The sequence below is a fragment of the Chaetodon trifascialis genome, chromosome 4, assembly GCF_039877785.1.
Source record: "Chaetodon trifascialis isolate fChaTrf1 chromosome 4, fChaTrf1.hap1, whole genome shotgun sequence".
Classification (NCBI taxonomy): Eukaryota; Metazoa; Chordata; class Actinopteri; order Chaetodontiformes; family Chaetodontidae; genus Chaetodon; species Chaetodon trifascialis.
This window is the reverse complement of record NC_092059.1, coordinates 17,642,695-17,666,348: the sequence shown is the minus strand read 5'-3', so window position 1 is coordinate 17,666,348 and position 23,654 is coordinate 17,642,695. Positions and strand designations below refer to the sequence as shown.

The 23,654-nt window shown below is 41.3% G+C and overlaps 1 protein-coding gene across 4 annotated transcripts in view; it reads left to right on the top strand.

Moving 5' to 3' along the window:
* pde4cb (phosphodiesterase 4C, cAMP-specific b) overlaps nt 1-23,654 on the top strand; it is a 72,286-nt gene that overhangs the window by 18,127 nt on the left and 30,505 nt on the right. The window contains exon 1 of one of the 4 annotated variants that reach the window (XM_070961884.1): nt 13,359-13,947. The exons of 2 other annotated variants lie outside the window; for them this stretch is intronic. In XM_070961884.1, coding sequence (XP_070817985.1) covers nt 13,871-13,947 — 77 coding nt within the window. In that variant the 5' untranslated portion in view covers nt 13,359-13,870. Of the gene's footprint in view, nt 1-13,358; nt 13,948-21,809; nt 22,262-23,654 lie in introns of those variants that run through there. One more of the 4 variants, XM_070961883.1, reaches the window with a different exon arrangement.

Genomic DNA, 23,654 nt, shown 5'->3' with positions numbered 1-23,654 from the left:
AAGAGAGGAGCAGCAATGTGAATGTGTGATGTAAAATGAGATAGGTTAGGAAAGAGACAGATAAGAGGAAAGACACCAACCAATTTGCTTAATGAGGCAACAAAACATTACATTTACAAGTTGTATAGCTTTGCAGAAAAAACATTTTTACACTCTTAGCACTGAGAACTGCTGAGAGGCTGACGGAGTGTCAGGACAGGGGGTGTTAACATGGGTGTCATTGTCATTTCGTATTGCAATAATATTCAGAAATTTAACTTGAACATTGCAAGTTATCTAATGCCTCTTTTAGAAGACAGCCTGACAAAGATCACCAAGATCCTGTTGACAAGGACACAACTACATGATGCTGCACATTCAGTGGTTGATTTGTTTAACCTTTACAAATGACAGCAAAATGGCCTGAGTGTGCCACAAAAACATTTCACTGTTCATGATTTTCATCTTTTCTCCAGGACATTTTGTTTTCAAATTTTCAGTTGCACTGAAATATGATATGTCTGATTACAATCCCTCCTATGCTAGCTCCCTGCTCCAGACACATAAATCAGAAACTGTTTTCTTTTGGTAATCAAATCACATCCTGTATGCACTGTGTTTTCCTCAAAGCCACTGTTACAATTGACTTTTGCCCTTTGGGGGTTTAAACTGTGTGTCCACGGAGTGTTTGCTGATAAAACCAAAGCGGTAACAGTTTCTTACAAAACAAACTCTGCAGAGCAAACTAAGTGCCATATGGGCTTCTGCCCCTGTTTGCTGCATTTGTTCTGATCTTTTCTTTCAGCAGCAGATTGAGCCATATGGAGTTAAAATACATATCCACCTTCAGATTCCCTCAGAAATGTACTTCTTTTTTACTACAAACCCTTTGCAAAGGCGTTCCTCAAGGAATCCTTTTGGGTCCTCTTATTATTTAAGTACAATAAACTTGTTAGACGTTATAGAAGCCCTTTCAGTATTTATAGATGAAGATATAATCAATGACATGATGAAAATAGTTTTATTCATCACGTGTTTCAGTATCACCTGGACAATTATCTTCAGATCTACAGTGTTTAACTACACAAGCTGTGTGGCTGCAGCCCCGGCGCATGCAAGGTCTCCAAGCGGAGGTAGAGCCTCAGCAGATGTCCTGTTTGAATAACAACCCACTGTTTGCCATTGAGGGGCTCCCAGTTGCCTAGGAGATGCAGCAGACCCTGACAGACAGCTCGATCTGATGCCGTGTGATGAAAGATGTGATGGTTGAGTCTTTTTCTAGCTGACAGTCTGGCCCAGGCATTCATCATCAGAGTCACCTCACTTTACCCCAAAGTTAAGGTCAGATAAACAGGTAGAAGAGCAAGACACAGCCTTTGTTGTAATATACACAAGTTGGGTCAAATATCGACCGGTCCAGGGTGTACCCCACCTCTCGCCCGTTGACAGCTGGGATAGGCTCCAGATGATAACCGCTAAGACAACAAAGCTGACAGCCTGCCAACAAGGTTTCACAAGACATATGGACAGTCCTTATAAGTGATGGATTTGTGTCATGTTGTGGACTATTGTTAGTTGAGAAGTGCTGCACTTCAGGCTTATAGCTCAGATTAGTTGCGCTTGGCTCCCAGAAGTGACTGAAGATATGTACTTATGTGGAAACCTTTGTGATGCTGATGGGCAGGAATGTTACTGTAGTTTTTTTCTTTAAATGTTTTTAATATTGTCCTTGTGTTGAGAAGCGTAATGCAAATCCTTTACTGAAGGCAGGTTTAATGAGGTTTGGGAGAACAAAATCCTACAGTGCTCTTATTGATCAGTTTGTCAATTATTCGGTTAATCACAAAAATATCTGCCAGAGGCCCAAGGTCACTATCCAAATGCTTGTTTTGTCCAACTACCATTATAAAACCAAGATATAATCAATTTAAAATGATATAAAACATAGAAAAGCCACCACTTCTCACACAGTGTTTAATATATTTCACCAATGAATATTTTTGCCTGATAAATCACTTTAATGATTAGTCATTTAGCAAAATTGTTCTGAATTATTTTGTTCATCGACTAACTGATGAATCAACTGAATTTTTCAGGAGGGTTTTGTTTATATCACCACCAACACTAAACATTCAGCACCGTGTTTTTTGCTGGTATGTCATTATCTTTAGCATCATAATTGCCTCCCAACACAGAGCGCCGGCTGCAAAATATGATGAATGAGTCATTTTGAATAATTAGGAACCTTAAGCAACAACTGTCCTAAATTAATGAATGACTCATCCTGAATTTGAATATATTTAGTACAATATTTATATTTAACAAAAATAAATCTTCCAAAAATAATGAATTGAAGGTATGAAAGACAAAAAAAAGACCATCTTGGTCTGCTGTGAGAAATGTGTTCTATAAAGGTTTCTAGAATGTGTTAAGTGTGTTTAATGTCATGACTTTGTGGTGTTATTTCCAGCCGTACAGGCTATCAATTGGAGACCAAAACAAGGCTTACTTGGTGCTCCACAACCAGCCATGAAAGCAAACATGTAACATTTGAACTTGGACACCGGCAGATACAAATGGGGAGATGTGATCTGTGGTCGTTTGATCAGCGGGAATGTGCTAAAACCCTGGTGAGAGACTCTACAACATAGGATGCTGGCTTTGATCCCAGCTCTTGGCCCTTTCCAGAGGAAGTTGTCCAGAATGAGCCTCTTCGTGTTCCTGGCTCTTCCTCCCCAGGAGCTGGCTGGGACTCGATGATTCCATCTGGACAAGCTTACCACACTGCTCTGTGCATCTCTCTTCACTCTGTGACTGGATCTGTTTTTCACCCTTTTACCTTTGCATTACATTTTAGGCATACTAAGTAACTTAATAGCACTTCAACAGCAGATTAAACTTAAACCTTGAGCATGAACAGAAGACGTGCAATAATTACTCACAGTAGATGGAACAAAGGTGATATTCTGTAGTTGTCTTTCTGTCAACAAAGCACATAAAAAGACAGAAGCCAACAATGAATTGATCCTAACAAAAAATATTTTCAGCACTTATTCCTCCGTGCATACAGCACCATTATTGTTCTGCTGAAACAAATTAATCAGCCACTCTGTTGCACATAAATACATTTTTCTTCTTTACGATGAATGTGGGGACTGTGATTTATCTTGCATCCATCCCACATACACTCTTCTGCCTCTGTAAATACTCAGCAGTATACCACATTTACAGTTTAAAGTAGTCCCCAACAACACTAAACAGCAACTATTGACTACAGTGCCCATCTATTCTGGAAATTATTTGGCCTTTCTTGAAAGAAATTAAACTATATATTTGTGGCTCTTGCTTCTTAAAGATTCACATCTGCAGTAGGAACAAATGGGCTTGGGGATTAAGAGAAGGACTAACACATTATTGGTCTTTTTTGGTTTTTCCAAAGTTATCCTTTTAGTGCTATGGAGAAAGTCTGTCTCTTCTGACAATATGAGAGCATAGCAGTCAGTGACTCTCCCTCTTGTGTGCCTGAGGTGCATTTCTGGACCAAATAAATAGATATTTATATTCATTATAATCATAACTAGTGTTACTATTGCTGCTGCTGCTGCTGCTGCTGCCTACCAAGCAATCATCTCATCTTTGGAGTGACCGCAGATTTCTTTTAGTGTCTGAGTTAAGAAAGAGCTCCGCATGTTTCTCTCGACACCTTTCTTTATTTCTTTTTGATGCAGGTTATTCTCAGTCATTTGGAGGGAGTTTAATTCTTAACCAGTTTTGCTTGGTGTTGATGGAACATCATGGTTTAGTTTTTGATTCCAATTAATCAGTGTATCACAGTTGAGTGCAGCACATGCTGTAACTGTTTTTGGATATGTGGTTGGTGTGTTGACAGTGTTAGTCTGCGTATAATGAGATTCAGGGAAATGTCCAGGGATTGTAATTATGCCTCTGTGACAGCTGGGGCCTGAGGCATCATGTATTTGGATTGTTAGTCCATACGTCCTTCCATCCCTTTCTCATGAACACGATATCCCAGGAACACCTTGAGGGAATTTCTTCCAATTTGGCATGAATGTCCACTTGGCCTCAAAGGTGAAATTTTTAGAGTTCGGTGGTCAAAGGTCACTGTGACCACACAAACCACGTTTTTGGCCATAAGTCAAGCATTCATATGCTAATTATACAAAATTTCACATTTATGTCTCATAGGATAAAATGATGAAGTGATGACATTTTGTATCCAAAAGGTCAAGAGTCAGCTTTTCTGGCCATTATTCAACACTGTAACTCAGGAACAGAAGGGGAGACTGTGACCATATTTCACATTTGGTCAAATGGTGAGTTGGTGACACTGATCTTGTTTGTCCACCTTCAAACTGTGGTGATTGTTTAGATCTTCTGTGCTGCCGGGTTGAAGATATGTGTGAAGCATCCACGTTTTACAGTTTTTAGCTTCTTTGCAGCAACATCCATATTTGAAGCATTGTAGTCGACCACAAGCTCATTGGTTCTGCTCATATTGAGCTTCAGGTGATTGTTGTTGCACCATGTGATGAAGCTCTCTATCAGTCCTCTGTCCTCCTGGAAAAATAATCTCTAAGTGAAGACAGTGTGTTTCTCACTGGAAATTATTCTCTGGAATCATACATGGCAATATAGTGATAACTTCCATCCATCCATTTTCTATGCCGCTTATCCCTTTCGGGGTCGCGGGGGGGCTGGAGCCTATCTCGGCTGTCAACGGGTGAGAGGCGGGGTACACCCTGGACCGGTCGCCAAACACACAACCATTCACACTCACACTCACACCTAGGGGCAATTTAGAGTCACCAGTCAACCTAATGAGCATGTTTTTGGTCTGTGGGAGGAAGCCGGAGTGCCCGGAGAGAATCCACGCCTGCACGGGAAGAACATGCAAACTTCACACAGAAAGGCCCGACCCGGGAATCAAATCGGCAACCTTCTTGCTGTGAGGCACGCGCACTAACTGCTGCACCACGGTGCAGCCCCGTGATAACTTCCATTTCACCAAAAAATACACTTAATACATTTTATTAAATTCTTTACTACATATATTATATGAGTCTGGACAGACATGGATGTAAACTGCACCTTGACTGGTTGGTGGTAATCCTAGCTTCTTACTGATTTCATAGCACTCAGTTACAGGCAACATCTTGAAGCTCATGACTGTGAGTTGGCAATAGTTGATATTTAGAACATAGTGTTCATCTTTTCATCAATTTTTCACCCAGGTTCAGTTGAGGGGAATGGCTGTGTGTATGTGTATGTGTGTGTGTGTGTGTGTGTGTGTGTCTGTGTATCTGTGTATCTGTGTATTCTGGCTTGTTCTTAAATGTAACAGAGGATTGTGTGTGTGTCTGTGTGTCTGTGTACTGTCGTGCAGTATTCCACCTTCTAGGGGTGCCCTTAAATTGAGCCACAGCCTCTCAATGAAAGTCTTGTTCAGATTTTTTTTAATATATATATTTTATCACCAGTCATGAAATTTTTCCCTGGAGGAAAATTTAAATAAAGAATACTGAAGATAAACCTTCACAGTGGAAAAGATTAATTTGATGGTTAGTTTTGTAAGTGACTGAAGGATGCTGAAATCAAGTTATTCTTCTTCAAGAGATACAAATATGCAGTTTTTCTCCTTGATGGAGTGAATGCATTAGTCTTTCAGCCCTCCTTCCCTTTCAGCTTGTCGAGTTCCCACTCTAGCACTTGTCAGTCACCTTGATCAACTATCGTCAGTCATTAAACTGCCTACACACACACTATTGCATTTAGTCTGAGCTGCACACAACATCAGTAGATACTTTTAAAGATTAAAAATCTCATCAAAGTGCATCAAACGGCTGTGTGAGGTCACACTACATTCTTTAATGGGTGTCAATTGGATGCCTGTAGCACACAGACCCTACAGACAACCATGTGCTTCCCTCATTAAAAAGGGTTTGCATGCTAAAGTGTCCAGAGAATCACTGAAGAGCTATAAGAAAAATGTGCAGTTGATTGTGACTTTTTTGTTGTTTACATCAGATAAGATTTAGTCCTTGGAAACAGTTGTAGAATTAGTGAGTTTCTGTGTAGAGCTGTTCTACACCATTTGCAACCAAATAAGCTCCAAATCTCCTGTCGCCTACTGTGAAAGACTGGGTCTCTGTCTGTCTCCTTCACCGCACTGCAACAAAGCACCTGAAGAGTCATTCATTATGGAAGCTTAACTGCTGAAAATACACACGTTTTAGAGGAAATCTCTTTTTTATTAAAAACATAGCCTTGAGAAAGAAGCTTTCAACTGGAGCTGCTGCTGGCTTAAGCAGAGAGAGGTCTGTCGATGAAATGAAATTTTGTTTATGTAGTGAGGTTGTTTCCATCCCTTTTTATTAAAAATATTTCAAGTATGTGAGGGGCAGTATGATGTAGTTACACCTACAGATATTGGAGCTTAATGGATGGATGGGTTTCCAACACCAGAAGAGCCCACTCACAACTTTGTTGGGAAAACAGTACTGGACCCCATGAATCATTAAATTTTTGGGTGAAGACATGGGTTAAGCTTAGGGTTATGTTTATGTTTATGTTTGTTTAGTTATGTTAAGTAGTGGTCAGGTTAGTTTAAGTCGTCAGGAAATTAAATTTAGTCTGTCATGTCCCCACAAATGACGTTAACTAAGCGTGTATGTATGTATGTATGTGTGTGTGTGTGTGTGTGTGTGTGTGTGTGTGTGTGTGTGTGTGTGTCAGATCAACCAGCCCTGGCTGTGCATTTGTGTGTGTTTGATCTGGAGTTGGCGGTGGGAGGAGGAAGGGTTTGTGACTCAGTCGAATAAATAATTCCACATATCCCGGCATTAGTCACTTCAAGAAAAGACATGGGTTTCAGCTCCTCGTCTTTTCTCAACTGACTCATGATGGCAACCGTTTGATTGACTGAGCCCACGCTGTCTGTAGTTTTTTACGTTTTGAATGCTTTTCTCCCACTCAGTCAGCCCCTCGCTCAGTCACAGGTGTAGTGGTAGACAGCACGCTGTGGCCATACTGGTGATACAGTTGTGATGCTGTAAGTTGGATAAACATTTCCCCAAATTCCAGAAATCACAGAATAAGTTGAATTTTTCCAAGTCAAAATCCCTCAGGATGACTTGATATTTTGTACTGAGTTCATGCCATGTGGGTTTTTCCTTATTAGTGCATTTGTTTGCATCAGTTTGTGCGTGGGCACCATCTGCTGGTCACATTTGGCAGCACTTCATACAACAGCTGTGTTTTTGTTAGTGAGCTCATTGCAGTGACCCCTCCTGACCCCTCCTGAGTTAAATCAGTACTTTGGCAGTCAGCCCCTCAGGCTCAAGAGCCCTTCTATCTCAGAGTTTTAATACTTCATTAAAATGGATGAGTGACAAAGAGATATAATGACAAAGTGAATAATAAATATTCCACTCTTTTTCTGATTTGCCATAAAGATGTTAATGCTCTTTAGGTACTTTAGAGGCATGACTAAAGGCAATAATTCTAAGTTTTCAGGATTAATCACACCACTCAGCCTACTATGGCACATCTATGGCTATTAATAACAGTAATTTGACCTATAGATATTTAACAAGAGCTTCAACATTTGCTGCCAGTGCTTAGTGTGTGCAGCTCTCATGTTTCTGTGATAGAGCAGACAAAGGAAAGAGCACGACCCACAGAAACGCAGATTTCATCAGCCAATCAAGTAAAACCTGAGCATAAAGACATTGTAGTCCTACTGTTTGATTGACAGGTGATCTATGATAATTGCAGTGCAGAGATGGTTTATCAATGAACATCTTAATAACAAAGAAGGCATAAAAGTGCGTGAAAAGAAAGATGATCTTGCATAAAGTCGTTGAAGCACTGCATAATGGATGAAGCAGTTAGAAAGATTTGAAATTCAGCATATGATTTAGAGTCCCATTATCTTGATCTATTTTCTGATGTGGGAGTTGTAGAGCTGAGACTGAAATGTACTTAATTTAACAAGCTCTTACAAAAGCATGCCTTCTCCAATCATAATTACAGTCAAAATATTCCAGTGTAAGGGTCATATTTGCTTTTGTCTGCTGCCATGTTGAGCACATCAGTGATAAGCATCAGGAAAAATTCTGCTGTCACCCATATGCAGCTGAACCTTGACACACAGCCAACAATTGGCAACCTTTACGATGCGGATCCCTGTAACTGAACACGGTGTGAACCTGTCTAGTGTTTGGTAGAAACAGACAAAGAATGTTCTGCAAGTTACATGTGAGGTGTACTCAGAGTATTGACTGACTGAACTGAACTGCATGTAAGGAAGGAGCAATATGTACAGCATGCTTCTTATCAAGGGAAATGTTTAGGTACAAGCAGACTTCAGTTTGTGTATTTTGGCTGCATTTGCAAGGCTTTGTTTTGGGTAGAGGAGGTTTGGTTCACTGGCTGTCTGTGGGTCAGAGATGAAACTCTGCTTGATCTCTGTTTTTCCATCACCCCACAGCCTTGTTGGGAAAGCACTATAGATACAACTAAGAGTTTAAGTGACATTTCCAGGGTGCCTGTTATCTTTTATCTCAAGCGAGCTCTGTTTTTAGCAGCCCCACTGACCAGCACAACCAGCAGGCTGTAGCCTCGCGCTTCAACACAGCTCTGGCATGTTTCTACAAAGGCAGAGGGTTAATGTTTGTGCACTGAGGAAAGAAACAGATGTAAACTGGTGTGCTTGGCGGTTGCCAGTTTACTCCTGCATGAATGGAGTGCTAGATACAGCTAGTTCACCTATGGTGCAAGCTGACAATGCTATAATCAGGCCTGGCCATATTTAGGCAGGCCTCAGTGCTATGTAAACAGGGCTTACTGCTGAGGGGAGGGCTCACTCCTGCACTCATGTCCATGTCCATCAACTGTGCTTGCAGATAGCTCTGCTGAGAAAAGATAATGAAGATTCTCAAGCTGTAAAGTAAGAGTGGATTTGAAAAGTTTAGAGACTCCCACAAGTGTCTCTGAGTATGAAGAGCATCATCGCAAGACGGTATCTAGAGTTGTTTTATGATTTCCTTTGAAGAATACTGCTTTGAGATGCATGACCTGAACCACCTGTCAGGGCTGAGCAAGAGATTAGTATAAGAGACCAGGTTTTGTTAAACCCTTACATGGCAGCATGAGTGAGGCCCTCTGGCAAAGCTCTGGGGAGGCTGGTTCCTTCCCACTCAGCAGCCCTCAGCCCATCCATCTGAAACCGCAGTCAACATCTGGCTTGCTCCGTGCATCCCCAAGGATGTCCCCCTGTGGTTTTCCCTGAAACTCCTCTCTCCTCTGCTCATGAAGCTCCTCATGAACTGTAGCACTGCACTGCAGAGGCGCCTCACCTTGGCTCACACACCCAGGTAGTGTTAATGACTAGGAGGCTTTTGTGGTCAGGATTTACAGGCCTTTGTCTAGAGGAGCTACTTTGTACTTGGTTAAGATTGAAGCAGTTTGAAATTAGATTTAGAGGTGTTTGTCCTTCTGCAAGGAAAATTGTTTCCAACTTCTGTACAACCTCAGAGTACACAAATACATCAAACCGGACAGAAAACGTCAAATTTGATAGATGCATATATGAGTCCCACACAGAGTACAACCTCACAGGTTGAGAGTCACCTTCAGAGTCTTTTTGACAATGTGATCCAGCTGAACTTTAATTAGCTGAATAAGCTACGTGCGTTTGATACTGTAAGAAGTAGGGTTGCTTTTTCATGTCATCAAAATCTATGTCATGGGTTCGCTGTGGCAAAAAAAGCCCCATTGTCTGATGAGAAGGTAACTGTGGGAAATCATGATTTTGTTGACGTCGGCACCGGTGTCATCTCAATGAACCTAGTTGTTCTTGTAATGAAAGAGAGTGTCTTGTTTTGTGCCTGAGGTATTCAGTGCTGCATTCAGCAGGCCCGCAACAGGTCAAATGCATGAGGAGAAAATGCTGATTGATCATATCTGTGACGTGAGGTTTCTGTTTAGCAGAGACAAAGTAAGTTCAGTGGGATGAGGAACACCTCGCCACAGTAAACACAAAGCTGACGCATCATGCTGTACCATCATTTATTCACTCATTCCTCATGACTGAAGACAGGCGGCATGTGTTTCTTGTACGTCAGAACAGATGGAACAGATTAAATGTTCTTGTGACATTGTCTAAATTGGTGTTTCATGTCTCAGATAGCATAAATGTTATGTAAAGAATATCTGTTGAAGTTCAGTATGTATTGTGATTAATGGTTGTTATCAGCCCTTTCAGATCAGAATGTTGAGTATAGGTATCAGAGAGCCTTTATGAAGTAAATTTCTGCGTTTTAAAATACAAATTAATTATGGAAAAGGGAGTGTTGATCGGGAGTGACATAGGAAATAGATTCCGAAAGTACACAACCATGACCTGTAGGTAATTTGAGGAAACATGGGGAATGCTGCATGAGTGAAAATCAGACAGTAAAAGCTACTTCTAGGGCCATGACAGTTGAAGTTTAGACCATAGGCTGGTGTAAGCAACTGTTAAATTCAATTATTTGTAGAAAATTCTGACTGACCTTTAACATTATTATGGTCTATTTTTGCAATCACTCACAGTGTTGCTTTATGATCTGAATTGTTGCTCTTACATTCAGCTGTTTCATTTCAAGAGGACTTATATAGAGACAAATAACAGCATGTCCCACAGCTGTTATTTCATATTATTCAGTCATTTCATATTATTGACATGCTGTCTCAATGAGAAAGAGAAGACCTCCTTTATGTGGCTGCAAACTGTTTGTAACAGCAGTGTTGGTGGTTTCCTTGTGGTTTTTCCCCCTTGTGCCACACAGAAGATTATTATTAAAAAAATAATGAAAAGAAATGATCTAGTTCTTTATGAACCATGGAAAACCCAGCGGAATATTGATATTATAATGTGTTCAGTGTGGCAGTCTCATTGGAATTATTTTGGTCACATGCACAGAGCCTGCCACAGCACTTAAGCTCCCTCTCATTACTCTTCATTAATCCAGTTAATGTTCAAGCCTGTTTCGGCAACACATTTCTTATTAAAATCTAACGAGAAGCACTCCCTTGCCTGTTTAATTGACAGCCTGTTTTCAGAGAAAAGTAATTGAAGGCGACCAAATTTCACTAGCTGTCAGAGAGTAAAATCAAGCAATTATTTTAGAACTGGAAATCTCCCCGGTATGCAATACATGAAAGTGATGATGAGTGGTTTACACCTCTTTATCAATATCCAGTAGTTGAGCAGCTGTTTCATTTGAGATGTTTAAATGAGTAAAAATGCACTGTAAGGGAAAATCAGGCTCTTTTGTCAGTTTATTTATCTTTGCATAGTTAGTTAGTTATTAACTAGTTATTGTTATGAGACAATAAATGTGCTGACCAGATGACAAATAAGTCACTCCACAGTTAGAAGATCGTCATGTTTCTCTGTACAGCATCCTCTTTTTAGTCTGCAGTGTTCACACAGTGCTTAGGGAAGTGGTTGTGGTGGCTTTGACTGCTGCCATGCAACGAGCGTCCATCTATCAGAAGCTGAAATGTCTGAAATGTTTAATTGCCAGCACCTAGATACACGGGCCCTGCCGTCACTGCTGCCAATGGCCAGTGCTCTCTACTGAAAGCCATGTGGAAATAAAAATTAAAAACACATAAAAGATATATATCGTTTGGGCCACGTTTTGATGAATCACTCTCATTGTTGATTCAATCTAAAGCTAAGTGTTGGTTTTACTGTGACTCTGTATTATGGCTCGCGTGTCTACTTCTGTGCCATTCGTACCAACACCAACAAAAAGACTTGATTTCAAACACAGGATATTAACACCTCTGTATTGGTGAGATCTCACTGCTGTGTCCCGTAGGTTAAAACGTTATTTCTGGGAATTTGTTGTCAGGTTCCAGATGGAGGACGTGAATGTGTGCACAAGCACTGGTGTCGTCTCACCTCTGCGCCAGTAGTCTATTGGTTGGAGCACCATCTCATGGTTTAGCATCTACTGTACTATCACATAATGTGTGAAAAGTTAATGAGTGTAGAGAAGTTGTGAAATATATCTTCACACCCCTCTTCTACCCTTCTCACTCTGGCAGACTCTTTAAGTGGTACTGTAGATGGATTTTTACTTCCTGAGTTCTGCTTTTCATGTAGGGTTTGGGAAGTAGCAGCAACATACCCCCGTGGATCCCCCAGGATGTCCCCCTGTGAGCAGGATCTTGAAAAATTGTCTTGTGTATTAGGACTGGTTGGTTATTGTTTTCAATATGTAGTCTTCCTCCACAACATCAAGCTGAGGAATGACAGAAGAATGATAGAAAAAAACTGCTGTATTTTGATGATGATTTATGGTTTCAGTCATTTTTTAAGCTAACTAGTGAAAAATGTCAAACATTCTCTGGGGGATTTGTTGCTTTTCTTTGTCTTATATCATTGGAAATCTTTAAGTTTTGGGCTTTTAATCAAACAAAATAAGACATTTAAAGAGGTCGTCTTGGGCAGTAGAAAGTTGTAATGGGTATTTCTTGACTATTTTTCATCATTTTGTAGACTAAACAATTAATTGATTAATTGAAAATATAATCAACTGTTTATACTTTTTTAAGGAGTGAGATTGTGTTTGTGTAGCACTTTTGTGAAACAGGTTTTGCTGTGCATCCTTTCATGCCCTTCAACCACCACCCACCCCCCCTTGCCACCCTGCCCGGCACCAACTCTAACAATATCCCCCTGTAATTATGTAGCTGCAGGGAAGCCGAAGAGGGATGTCGGGTCAGGCGGCCCTTTGAGCTCACGTGTCAACGAAGGCTGAGCCGAGCCAGCTCTGCCAGACAAAAAACACCCGCCAGCCACGCAGCGGAGTCAGAGCCCTCTTTCACTAGCTGGGACACACCAAAATGTTCCTCTGTAACTGTAATGTAGGAGTATTTTCAGTCTCAAATCTCATAAAGGGTCAGCACTCAGTGCCTTGGCTTTTCCTTGAGTATCTGAAAATATTGCTTAAAAGAGGATCAACCTGTAACTTGATGCCAGAACAGTTAATCTGAGTTCTTGCATATTTCTCTTGCCATTGGATATCCTGTACAAAACAGACTCCTTGACAGCTCCTGAGTTTTTGGTGGGCTGTCTTCAACAACCTCAGGGGACTCTGCAAGCTCTCACACTGCTGGAGGAAGAGGTCAGCCTGCACTGACGCGAGTGTCATTGCTCTCAGCAACAACTCAACCCTTCCCCTTTCCTGCAAACTGAGTGAGTGACTGACAGAGAAGTCGAGTAACAAAGCCACTTGAAAGGATTTCAGACTTCTGTCCAGATCATCAGTTTTCCCCTGGACAATTTGGAGCTGTGCTACTGAAGACCTTTTCAGCTATGTAGTCAATGTCACAATGTTTGTTGTTGTTACAACAGAAAGCCAGTGAGAGAAGAGATAACTGAGGGAAATACTTCAATGTTGCTGAGTCCTCAGTGACAACAGCTCCGTTTTTCTTCTTTCTTCTGGAGAGACTAATTGAATATCACACTCCAGTCAGCCTTGTTGAGGCTTGCCTGCAACCTCAGTGGAGAACTCTACAACATTCCTCAACAATTTTTCTTGAATCCTGAGGCGCAGAGGATTAATCAGATTTGTCCTCCGTCTGACTGCATCAGCTTTGTTTTCGTGTCTCATCTGGAATTTTGCTCTGTTTTAGTTTATTGCAGCACAAAACTTCATGGATGCACTCCTGAACCACCCAGTGGTTCATGGGAGAAAAGTAACAGACTGCCTTGACTAAAGTCAAGAATCTACACAAGAGGCTTGATTCAGATGTTCAGGTTATTTTCTTTACAGCCCAGAGTGACTCATATGAGTCAGGACCTCAAGGGACAATGAACAAAGATCTCCGATTGGCAAGGAAAGGGACACCGACTGGTTTCGGACACGGTCGGAGACACTCGTGCTTGGGGTACGTTCCTAAACTATCCATCCTGCATCCATTAGGCGCTCATATTCAGGAGAAGGAATGTTCATACAAGCTGCTGTGCTAAACACACTACACAGTGACATGAGAAAGTAAGGAAGATGGATAATTGGATATTCATCTTCTTAAAACCTCAGCTGTGTTCGTACAGACTCTAATTCTCTAGTAATGTGATGTTTAAAATTCTAAATAGAAAATAATACAAAAAAAACATCAACTGTAAATATCAGGTTTTGGTGTCAGTCCAGAGCAGCTGCTTTAGTTTAAAGGTGCTTTGGCATTCACAAGAAGTCTGTTGAGGCACATAAATCAATTTCTGCACGCTCAGTGGTAGATGAGAGACCAGAATGCAGATTGAGTTTGCAGTAACTGTCTTTCTACTCATCCAGACACCTTTGCTTCCTGGTCCTAGTATCACTATCATTTTCGTTCTGTATATCTGCAAAGTATTCTGTGAAATTTAGGTAGCCTCTGACAGCATGTTCACATCATCAGACAACTCAAGACGGGTGTATTGACTTTGTCTGCTGCAGTTTAAAATTACTGACAGTGTGGCTTCATGTCCTTTAAACTTGGGTTTAAGTACTGTACTGGCATGACAGACTTTGATACAAGCCATATTCATTTTGGTTTGGTTTTCAGGGACTTTAGTTTTATTAAGCTCCAAGCTGGATTATGGGAGTTTTCAGAAAGTTTACAACTTCAATGTTGGAACTCTATTAACCAGTGAGAAACAAATCACAGGATGAGTCCAGTGACTTTGCTTTGTCAAGTAGCTGTAACATGCCACCTATTCACTGCAGCAGAAATGGAAAAGGCAGGTTAAGGTTTGCCAGTGTGTTCATAAACTGTAATGTGTTCATCGGAGTGATGAGACCTAAGAGTAGAAGATCTGATGGGGAAACACAGGAACTTTCATCATGTGTATTTTAGAGAAAAGTTAATGCAGTCTGTGACCTGCAGAAAGGGCTGTGTGGCTTCATGTAGCAGGATGTGTGTTGCTCAGTGCCCTCAGTATTGAGGCCAAGTGTATGACTTGAAGGTGTTAAGCTGCACTGTTTTTCTATTTGCTGGCATTTTACTCAACCTCTTTTGAGAGGAAGCTAGTTTTGTTTGTGGCAAGTTTCATTCGGCATACTTCCTGTTTTTGCTGAAAGACTTCCAGAGACATTTTTTCTGCTGGATGACCCTGAGACAAATGTTGCTGATTGAACACAGAGCACGGACGTGAGTGTTGGACCATCTGGAGATGTTTGTGTTGGAGCCTTTTAAAGGAAGTTGCACATGCAGGATGAGTTTACATTATTATAAGTACATATGCTTCTATCTTCTATGCTATTTGTGAATAATGCATTTTTCTCTGACACTGCATGTATGTGAGTGTGTGTTGTCAGTGTGTCTTCTACACAGTTGTCAGTCTGTGTGCAGAGGGGAGGCTGTTGGTGGGTAGATAGCCCCGCCTGTTGATCTGCAATGGGGATGGACTCATGTTACACTGATAACAAACACACACTGCCTCCTGTGTGTCTGTGCATGTGTGCGTCACATATTTTTATGCGTGTCAGTGTGTTGTGTTTTGTGTGTCTTCATGCTTGTGTGTTCATGCCTGTTCCTGTCCTGAGTCCTGGTAAGGTTAAGCTGGGCTGGGATTGGAGGGCACCGCCCAGCTCTCCACTCTGCTGCTGGGTCAGTGGTTGAATCAGCCTCCCATATCACAACCCAGCACGACCACAAACACATGCCACACCTTCACTGCCATCATCCAGAGCCAGAACCATACAGTTAAAGAAGAGGGAAACTAAGAATTCTAACATTCATTTTCTCTGACAGAACTGGCCTTGGTGCAGAAGTAGACTTTACTGTATATGTTGCTCGTAGCACCTGTGGTTGTCCTTTTCATGAATTGAAATATAAACTATAGAAACAAGATGTTTGACCTTTGAAAACCCCCCAAAATAATTACTGCTGCTTGCAATTGTACATCAAACTATGCCGCCTGACTAAAGAAAAACACAGTAGGTGTGGATTTGAAAGCCCTAAGGTGAAGTCACGTGTGTAAGACAAAGTGTATCTCAATTCAATTCAATTCAATTCAATTCAATTCAATTCAATTCAATTCAATTCAATTCATTTCATTTCATTTCAATTCAATATACCTTTATTTTTCCCACAAGGGGAAATTCCAATTTACAGCAGCATCAGTAAAAGATAGAATTAGGTAAAAAAAACAGCAAGCATATACAAAAGAGTGTAATAAAAATACACATTATCTTAAATTATAAATTGTATTTGCAGACTGTTATGCACAGGATGAATTGCACAGATTATTGCACCAGTTATTTCCCAGATTATAGTACAGGTAATTTATAGATGATTTACAGATAAATTAGCAACAAATTACTTTCAGCAGTTCTTGTTGTGTAGTCTGACAGCTGCAGGAAGGAATGACCTGTGATACCGCTCCTTCACACTTGTGGTTGTTCATCACTGATTGATTATTATTGGAGTGCACCTTTTAGTATAGCTCAAACAATATGGTGCAGCATTGTTTATGGTAGCAGCATCCTACAGTCGCTCATCCCATTCAAACTCAAACCTGCCAGCTAAGAGTGTGATTAAAAGGATGTTTTAAGGTTGCACATTTCCTTGCTGTGCTGATTACCATATATCAGATATGACAAACAAATGTCTTTGTTGCCAAAGAGGAGAAGTTTGCTTCCCAGCTGCAAGCAGAATCTATTGTTTCAGATACTGTCATCCTCTTGAGTCTTGTCGAACTGACGCACAGGCCACAGCAACCACCTGACCACAGCCCATGCTTTCTTGAAGTGAGCATCTTTTGGGTTTCATGTTACATTTCAAAGACGCTGTGGTGTGTAAAATCTTAACGGTCTTATCTGGCATCTTATCTGTGAAACTAGACTCGCCTGTCAATAGTGGTTTAGTAGTAGTTTTTTTTCTTCTTCTTAAATAAACACATGACAGAAACGTATAAAATAGCCAGATCATTTATAGGTTAAAGTGTGCAAAACAGGCCTAAGGCTCTCAGATCGCCTTCTCTTAAGCAGCTTGGTCATGTCCATATTGGTCCCAGCTTATTATCATGCAGTGCATTCCCAGGAGAAGACTTTTTCTGACCCAGTGCAGCCACAGCTGAGTCCAAGCAGAGCAGGAGTGATACAGTAAGGGGGGACAACAATAACACAACAGACCCCCAAAATAAAACCCCCGAGCTTGGAATAGTTGGCTTTGCTCCGCCAGCCTGGCTGCACATGACACGTGAATGTGACATGTGTTTCTCATTTCTCGTGTACACACACACACACACACGCACGCACGCACGCACGCACGCACGCACGCACGCACGCACGCACGCACGCACGCACGCACGCACGCACGCACACACACACACACACACTGCACCCTGCTACAACCACCCATCCCAAAATCCATATTGATTGTTCCAGCAGAGAGTTGCTGTACTTTGAGGTCGCATTGGCAAGTTAGGTGTTGTGTTTTACCAGCAGTGGAAATTCAGTTGAGAGAGGTTTATGAAGGCTTGAGCCAGTTTTGTTTTCAATTTTAGAAGTGAAACATTTCAGCTCTCACATTATCCCCTTCTGACTGTTTCAATATCATCTTGTCAGTGTAACACAAGAAAACAGTAGGTGTGATGATAGTGACCCAACTGTGAGTTTCTATTGTTAACTGTGGTAATAAGTACTTGCCTTCTTTCTGTGTTTGTGTTTAGAGTGTCTGCATGCGTGTGTTTGTTTTGCTCCTATATGTGAACATACTCTAGTTTCTAGGTACAGAGTGACCTCTACTGGATAGACAGTCCTCCTTCAGCAGACTGCCTCAGCAGCGCCCAGACGATACTCACATATTGGCTTAATATCAGCATTCTCTGATGAATCAGATGAATCCATCTGTGTGAACTGAATTTGGATGTTGGGTGGCGGCAGTCATTTTTAATGTCAACCAGGCCATTCACGCGATTCCTGTATATCTGGAGAGTTGTTTTTAAAATGTGGTTGGGTGGAGGGGGTGCACATTTACTCGAGTATTTACATACTAATTTGAGATACTTCTAGTTGAGTATTTCTATTTTTTGTTACTTCTACTGCCACTCCACTGCATGCTACCAAACAATACAAGCTATCAGCAGTATGTAAAGTAAGATATAAACTATATATAAATAAATTAAAATGAGCTCCACCTTCACTTCACATTAAAACAATAAACACATTAATGCACCATTAATCGTAGTCCAAGTATAATATATATTGCTCTGTCAAGTCGTTCTGTATAATGTGTACTTTTACTTTTGGTACTTTGCTCCAAAAGGCCTTGTTAGCACATAAAAATCAGTAAACTTTTCTTCTAGGAGAGAATGGCCCCGGACTCCCCTACCTGCTCTTAGTTTGCAGGTCTGATAATGCTGAATCATGCTTGGTCAACTTATCTTGGAAAAATAAAGATTAAAAGCAAAAAGTGACAAAATATACAGACACTACCCTCTGAAATAACACAGCCTGGTCAGTGGCAGCTGCAGGTTGTTTGTTTTGTGGGAGGCGTAGGAGAAACGGCGTGACTTCAGTCCTACAGGAGGACGTAAATATGAACTAAGCAGCAACCACCATGACTGACGTATATGCCAGTAGACTGACTGAGGCTACATTAACACAGGGCCTTAGTTCACTGCAAATGCTGCATTTCAATCAATTAAAAGAATGGAGAGATAAAAGCTTCACATGTTCTGATTAGAAGGATTGGGCTTGGGGTCACATTGCCATAAATCAGAAGGATTCTTTCTGTGATTGTTTCTGTTTGCACTGTGATTTTAATTGGTGACCTATGGCCAATGCATGATGAATGCAGATTTTCTGAACACTGAACACTACAGCAGTTCTCTGATAACCTCCTGCCGGGTGAAAGGGATGTTAAACATTGAAATTAACCACAAAAATTACAGACTACATGGTGGGAAGTCACTGCTCTATGCATGCAAATCAATGCGTCACCTTAAAGATTTCTCCACAAGGTGGTGCAAGTCTGTATCTTCTCTGCTGTCACAAATTCACTGCAGTAAACACAACATGCACATGTGCAGAGAATATCTGACATTTTAGAAAAAGGTCAATATAATTAATAATTAATACTGTATTAATACTGTACACACACACAAACACTTGCATGTGTGCTTTGTCACACTCCCAGACACATTCATGCACACAGATATATGACACTTCCCCCTCACAGCTTATTCTCATTACCAGTGGTAATGTTGTCATAGGAGGCAGCAGCCAGCTGGACCGTACGAGTCATTTGGCTGGAGGATTTGGTTACACAGCGGCCTCACAAGCTCCTCGCTCTCAGCAAACCTCCACCCCTGCATCTGTTTTCAAGGTTCAACATGTTTCACAAGCACGTTGCAAGAGGAGGGAGGGGAGCATTGATGGGAGGGGTTCAGTGTTTTAGTTTAGTTTCACTAAGACAAAAATCAGGAGTAGGCTGTGTGGTTTTGGATGTACAGTAAGTGAGCTGTTGTACGTCCATGCTTCCTCTGTCTGTCTGCATTCAGTCCTGTTGAGGTTGTTGCAGTGGTTCAAATGTAGCTTTTATTCCTTTGCATGGCTAAGTCAGCGCAGATCTCGGAAAGTTCACAAGAAGCAATCTTCAAAGTGAGATTTGAACAGATCACCACCTTATCAGTGGAGGGGTTTGTATGTGTGGCCTTAACTCCTGTAAGGGTCTCCCTTACTTTGCTTTGTTATCATGTCCATCAGGGTGTCTTTGGCTTTGCAACAGGAATACAGTGTACTGGGGACAGCATCACTGACAGCATGCACAGGGGCAGTTTGTAGCTGACTGTGAGGTGATTCACATGAGGGTCAGCACCTCCGAATGTGAGGCCAAAAAAACATGGATTCCCCCTTTGGCTTGGGAGCACATTGCTCCCCCCAGGTGAAAATGTTCAGGTGTCCCAGGGTTTTGTTTATGCACAATGGACTGGCTCAGCTTCAGCTGGTTGTCCACATGAAAAAAGAGAAAATATTACGCCAAGAATGAAAAAGAGATCTTGAGAGAGAAGCTCAATCTTTGGCTCTTTTGAAGTGGTCAGGCAAAGCCCCCACACACCTGAAAGGTATTGAGAGAGTGGTTTCTAAAGATATCTGACCATCTGTCAAGCAGTTCTGATGATGAATTCTGGGCCCCTAATTCCATTTGAGCTAGACAGGGAGCTTCTGTCTCCACAAAATGCAGGGAAGTCTTTGCCTGATGGCCTTGCATTGTTTTCATATTTCTGAACAACTGAGCCATCTGTTTAGTCCCAGGTCAGGCACTCAACTTCACCCAGTGTGTGAATGAAATAATATGAGAACACAGCCGATATCATCCAATACCAACCTGCATAATATGGCAGCTTACAGGAGCATAAGCGTGACGTTTCAATCAAATTAAGCAAGTATATACAGGGTGTTGGGTAAAGGCCTGAATTTGGTGAAATGAAACTAAAGTCTTGAGTGAAAATCAATCAATAAGTTTCCAGGCAAGAACTATACAGTATAGAAATTTTCCATAAAAATACACCTCTTTAATTAGCCTAAATCATGACTGATAACCAGAGCTAGAGTGGAGAAAGTTCAGACAGTAGCTTTCACTTGAACCTGGTCAGTTCTGCTGTAGGTTGAGAAAACATCTGATTCACCATGTCACCATTTTTACTCAGCCTTTAGCAACTCAGTTTTTTCTCCACGCGCCTGCCAACACGTCCAACTCGGCCGTCTGCCCTGTGTCTCAAAAGACAAATATTTGCCCACAGTGTCGACAGCAGCGGACGGTCAGTTGGTGAAATCATCAGGTCCAGTAAGTCCATTGACTCCCTGTGGTGGGACTGACTGGTGCTCTTCTGCTGGAGCTCACTGTAGGTTGGAGCTCAGACGTAGGTAGGTACAACCGTACCTGCTGATGTAGTTGGAAATGGACTGTATATGGTGAAGTTCTAAAAACACACCAAGAAAATAAGAACGTATTGAATAATAGAAAATAATAGACGTACATGAATGAGTTTGTACTTGCTTCTGCATGCACTTCATTCACGTCCATGAAAAGACAGCGATCACTAACACATTACAATTTAGATGTGATGGATTGTATTCTGAAAAACCTTGAACATTTTTTATTCCAAAGAAATTCAACTATGATGTGTCTGTGTATGTGTGCAAATGCATGTGTGTGTGTGTGTGTGTGTGTGTGTGTGCTGAGCCTGTAAACAGTTAAAATATCCACAGGAGGCATACTGCCTCAGAGAGTTTCCCCCCTCAGTGTGCTGGTATTTCAAACACACACTGCACACATACACCACACATTTACCACATACTGTGCATATGCATTACCACACGCATGCACGCACACACACTCACACATACACCCTGCACAAATTCACTTCACACACACACACACACACACACACACACACACACACACACACAAACACACACACACACACACACACACACACACACAAACACACACACACACACACACAAACACACACACACACACACACACACCCCCACATACACGTGATGCAACTACTACAACCACAGACCCCCTCTATATCCCTCACTCACACACGTACATCCACACTGCACATACACACCGCACATAGTTCATGTCTTTTTTAAAGACTCCATGTGCTGGAGGAGACAGACAGAGAGAGCCATAGAGAGACAGAGGGAGGGGGAGAGGGAGGAAGGGGGGAGGGAGAGAGGGAGGAGTGTATCTCCAGAGAAGAGAGAAAGCTCAGCTCCCAACTCCTCAATGTGGATCTGAGACCAGCAGCCTGAGTTCACCGCACTCGTTCAGCTCTCCAAGCCGCATGAAACAGGAGTGTTACTGAGGAAATGACTCTCAAAGCCACACTGCTTTGATCCCCCTTCCTTTCTTCAACCTCTACTTGTTTTGGACTGGAGACATGATGCTGGAACACACTGAGGAGGGCTTTCCTCTGTCTGTCTGCGCGTCAATGGAAACCTGGTGTGGTGAGAAGGGAGAGGAGAGAGCGCACAAGAGCCGAGGAATAGAGGAGTGCCTGGAGGAGGAGGAAGAGGAAGATTAGTGGAGAACAAAACAGAAGGAAAACGAACTCAACCACAAGCATGAGTTTACCAACTAACTGTGTGTATCTGGCCCCCTCGGTCCAGGATCGCTACTTCAAAGTGAGGAATGGGAATATCTGTGGGTCGCCGTGCGCCGTCAACCGGCCCATCGACATCGTGCAGAAACGCAGGCGGTAGGCCAGATGTGGTTTTAATCCAGATGCTGTTGTTACACAACTCTAAACACACTGCTGTCTTTAGTTTCACAATCTTTCCTTTGACAAACATTTACTTTTGATAAAATCACTGTAATTTTACTGTGATATTAATTAGATTAAATTCGTAAAGGGACTTTTATTGTGTGGCGTCCAAAAGTGAGTTATCTGTTTTTAATAATGATTAATAATCTTTATCTCCAGTGATAGGATTTCTACAAGATGGGTGGTCACAACATCAAGAAACGCTATTAAATATACATTTACACTATATACAGCTTATATATGAAATATATACTGTGTATATCCTAGGAAAACCCATCTCTATTTTTTGTTATATATTCTACCATATCAGGTAAAGTATTATTATAATAAAGTTATTTTATTTTAAGGGTTTCCTGACATTGTACCGACCGCTTTTGCAATATCTGTAGCACTTATCTTTGCTATCGTCGCATTGTCGGCTGGCCAACAGTAGATTGTATTTATGACTATAGTATTTTTTACAATATCACTACAGGGGTTTGTATTTTGTCAGGGCTACTCAGCACTTATGTGGATGTTACCTAAATTATTAATGTCATCATTATTTTATTATTCAAAAGAAATGTCTGCCTTCCACAGTGTGGTTGCTCTTTAACATTCTTGTAATGACCCGTTCCTGGTGTGGCTAGTTGTCTGGAATCTCTAAAACACTCCTGTAACTGCCTCTAAAACACTCCTGTAACTGCCTCTAAAACACTCCTGTAATTTTCCCAGTGAGATGCAGAGTGCTTCAGTGTTGCTCAGTATGTAATTAATGGTGGCCTTCCATTTGTATCTCCTTATGATATTCCTATCATTCCTACTTGACTCATAGGGCAGTGAGTCTGTACTACTCTAAGTTAAAGTGACCTCAGTGTACTTGATATTTGATGATATTTTCATTTAATCTCCTGAAATATCATCCTCATATCCTTACTGTCACCCTTCATGATAATTTTGTCGCAAGCGACCAGAGTTACTTCACGCCACTAAATATGAGTGATTGTGCAGACTCTTCCAGACTGATTGACAATAGTGAGATCGGAAAGAACATTCAGCTTCTTTTTCTTGCCAAAATTACACACAATCTGGTGTAAGAAGGTCAAGAGTCAGAGTCTGCAATCAGAACTAAATAATTTTAGTCCCTGATGTCAAAATCAACAGAAAGAGTTGCCTCATAATTTGCAGCAAAACACATTTGCTTATATTTATACTCTTATGTACAGTATATATGTTTTGCCTGTTGCTGAAATCACCTTTCCCAGAGGAAGAATGTACACACATACACGCACATAGAAACCTAAATTTGCTGTGCCCATTTTTAAGCTAATGCTGTGAAAAATGTACA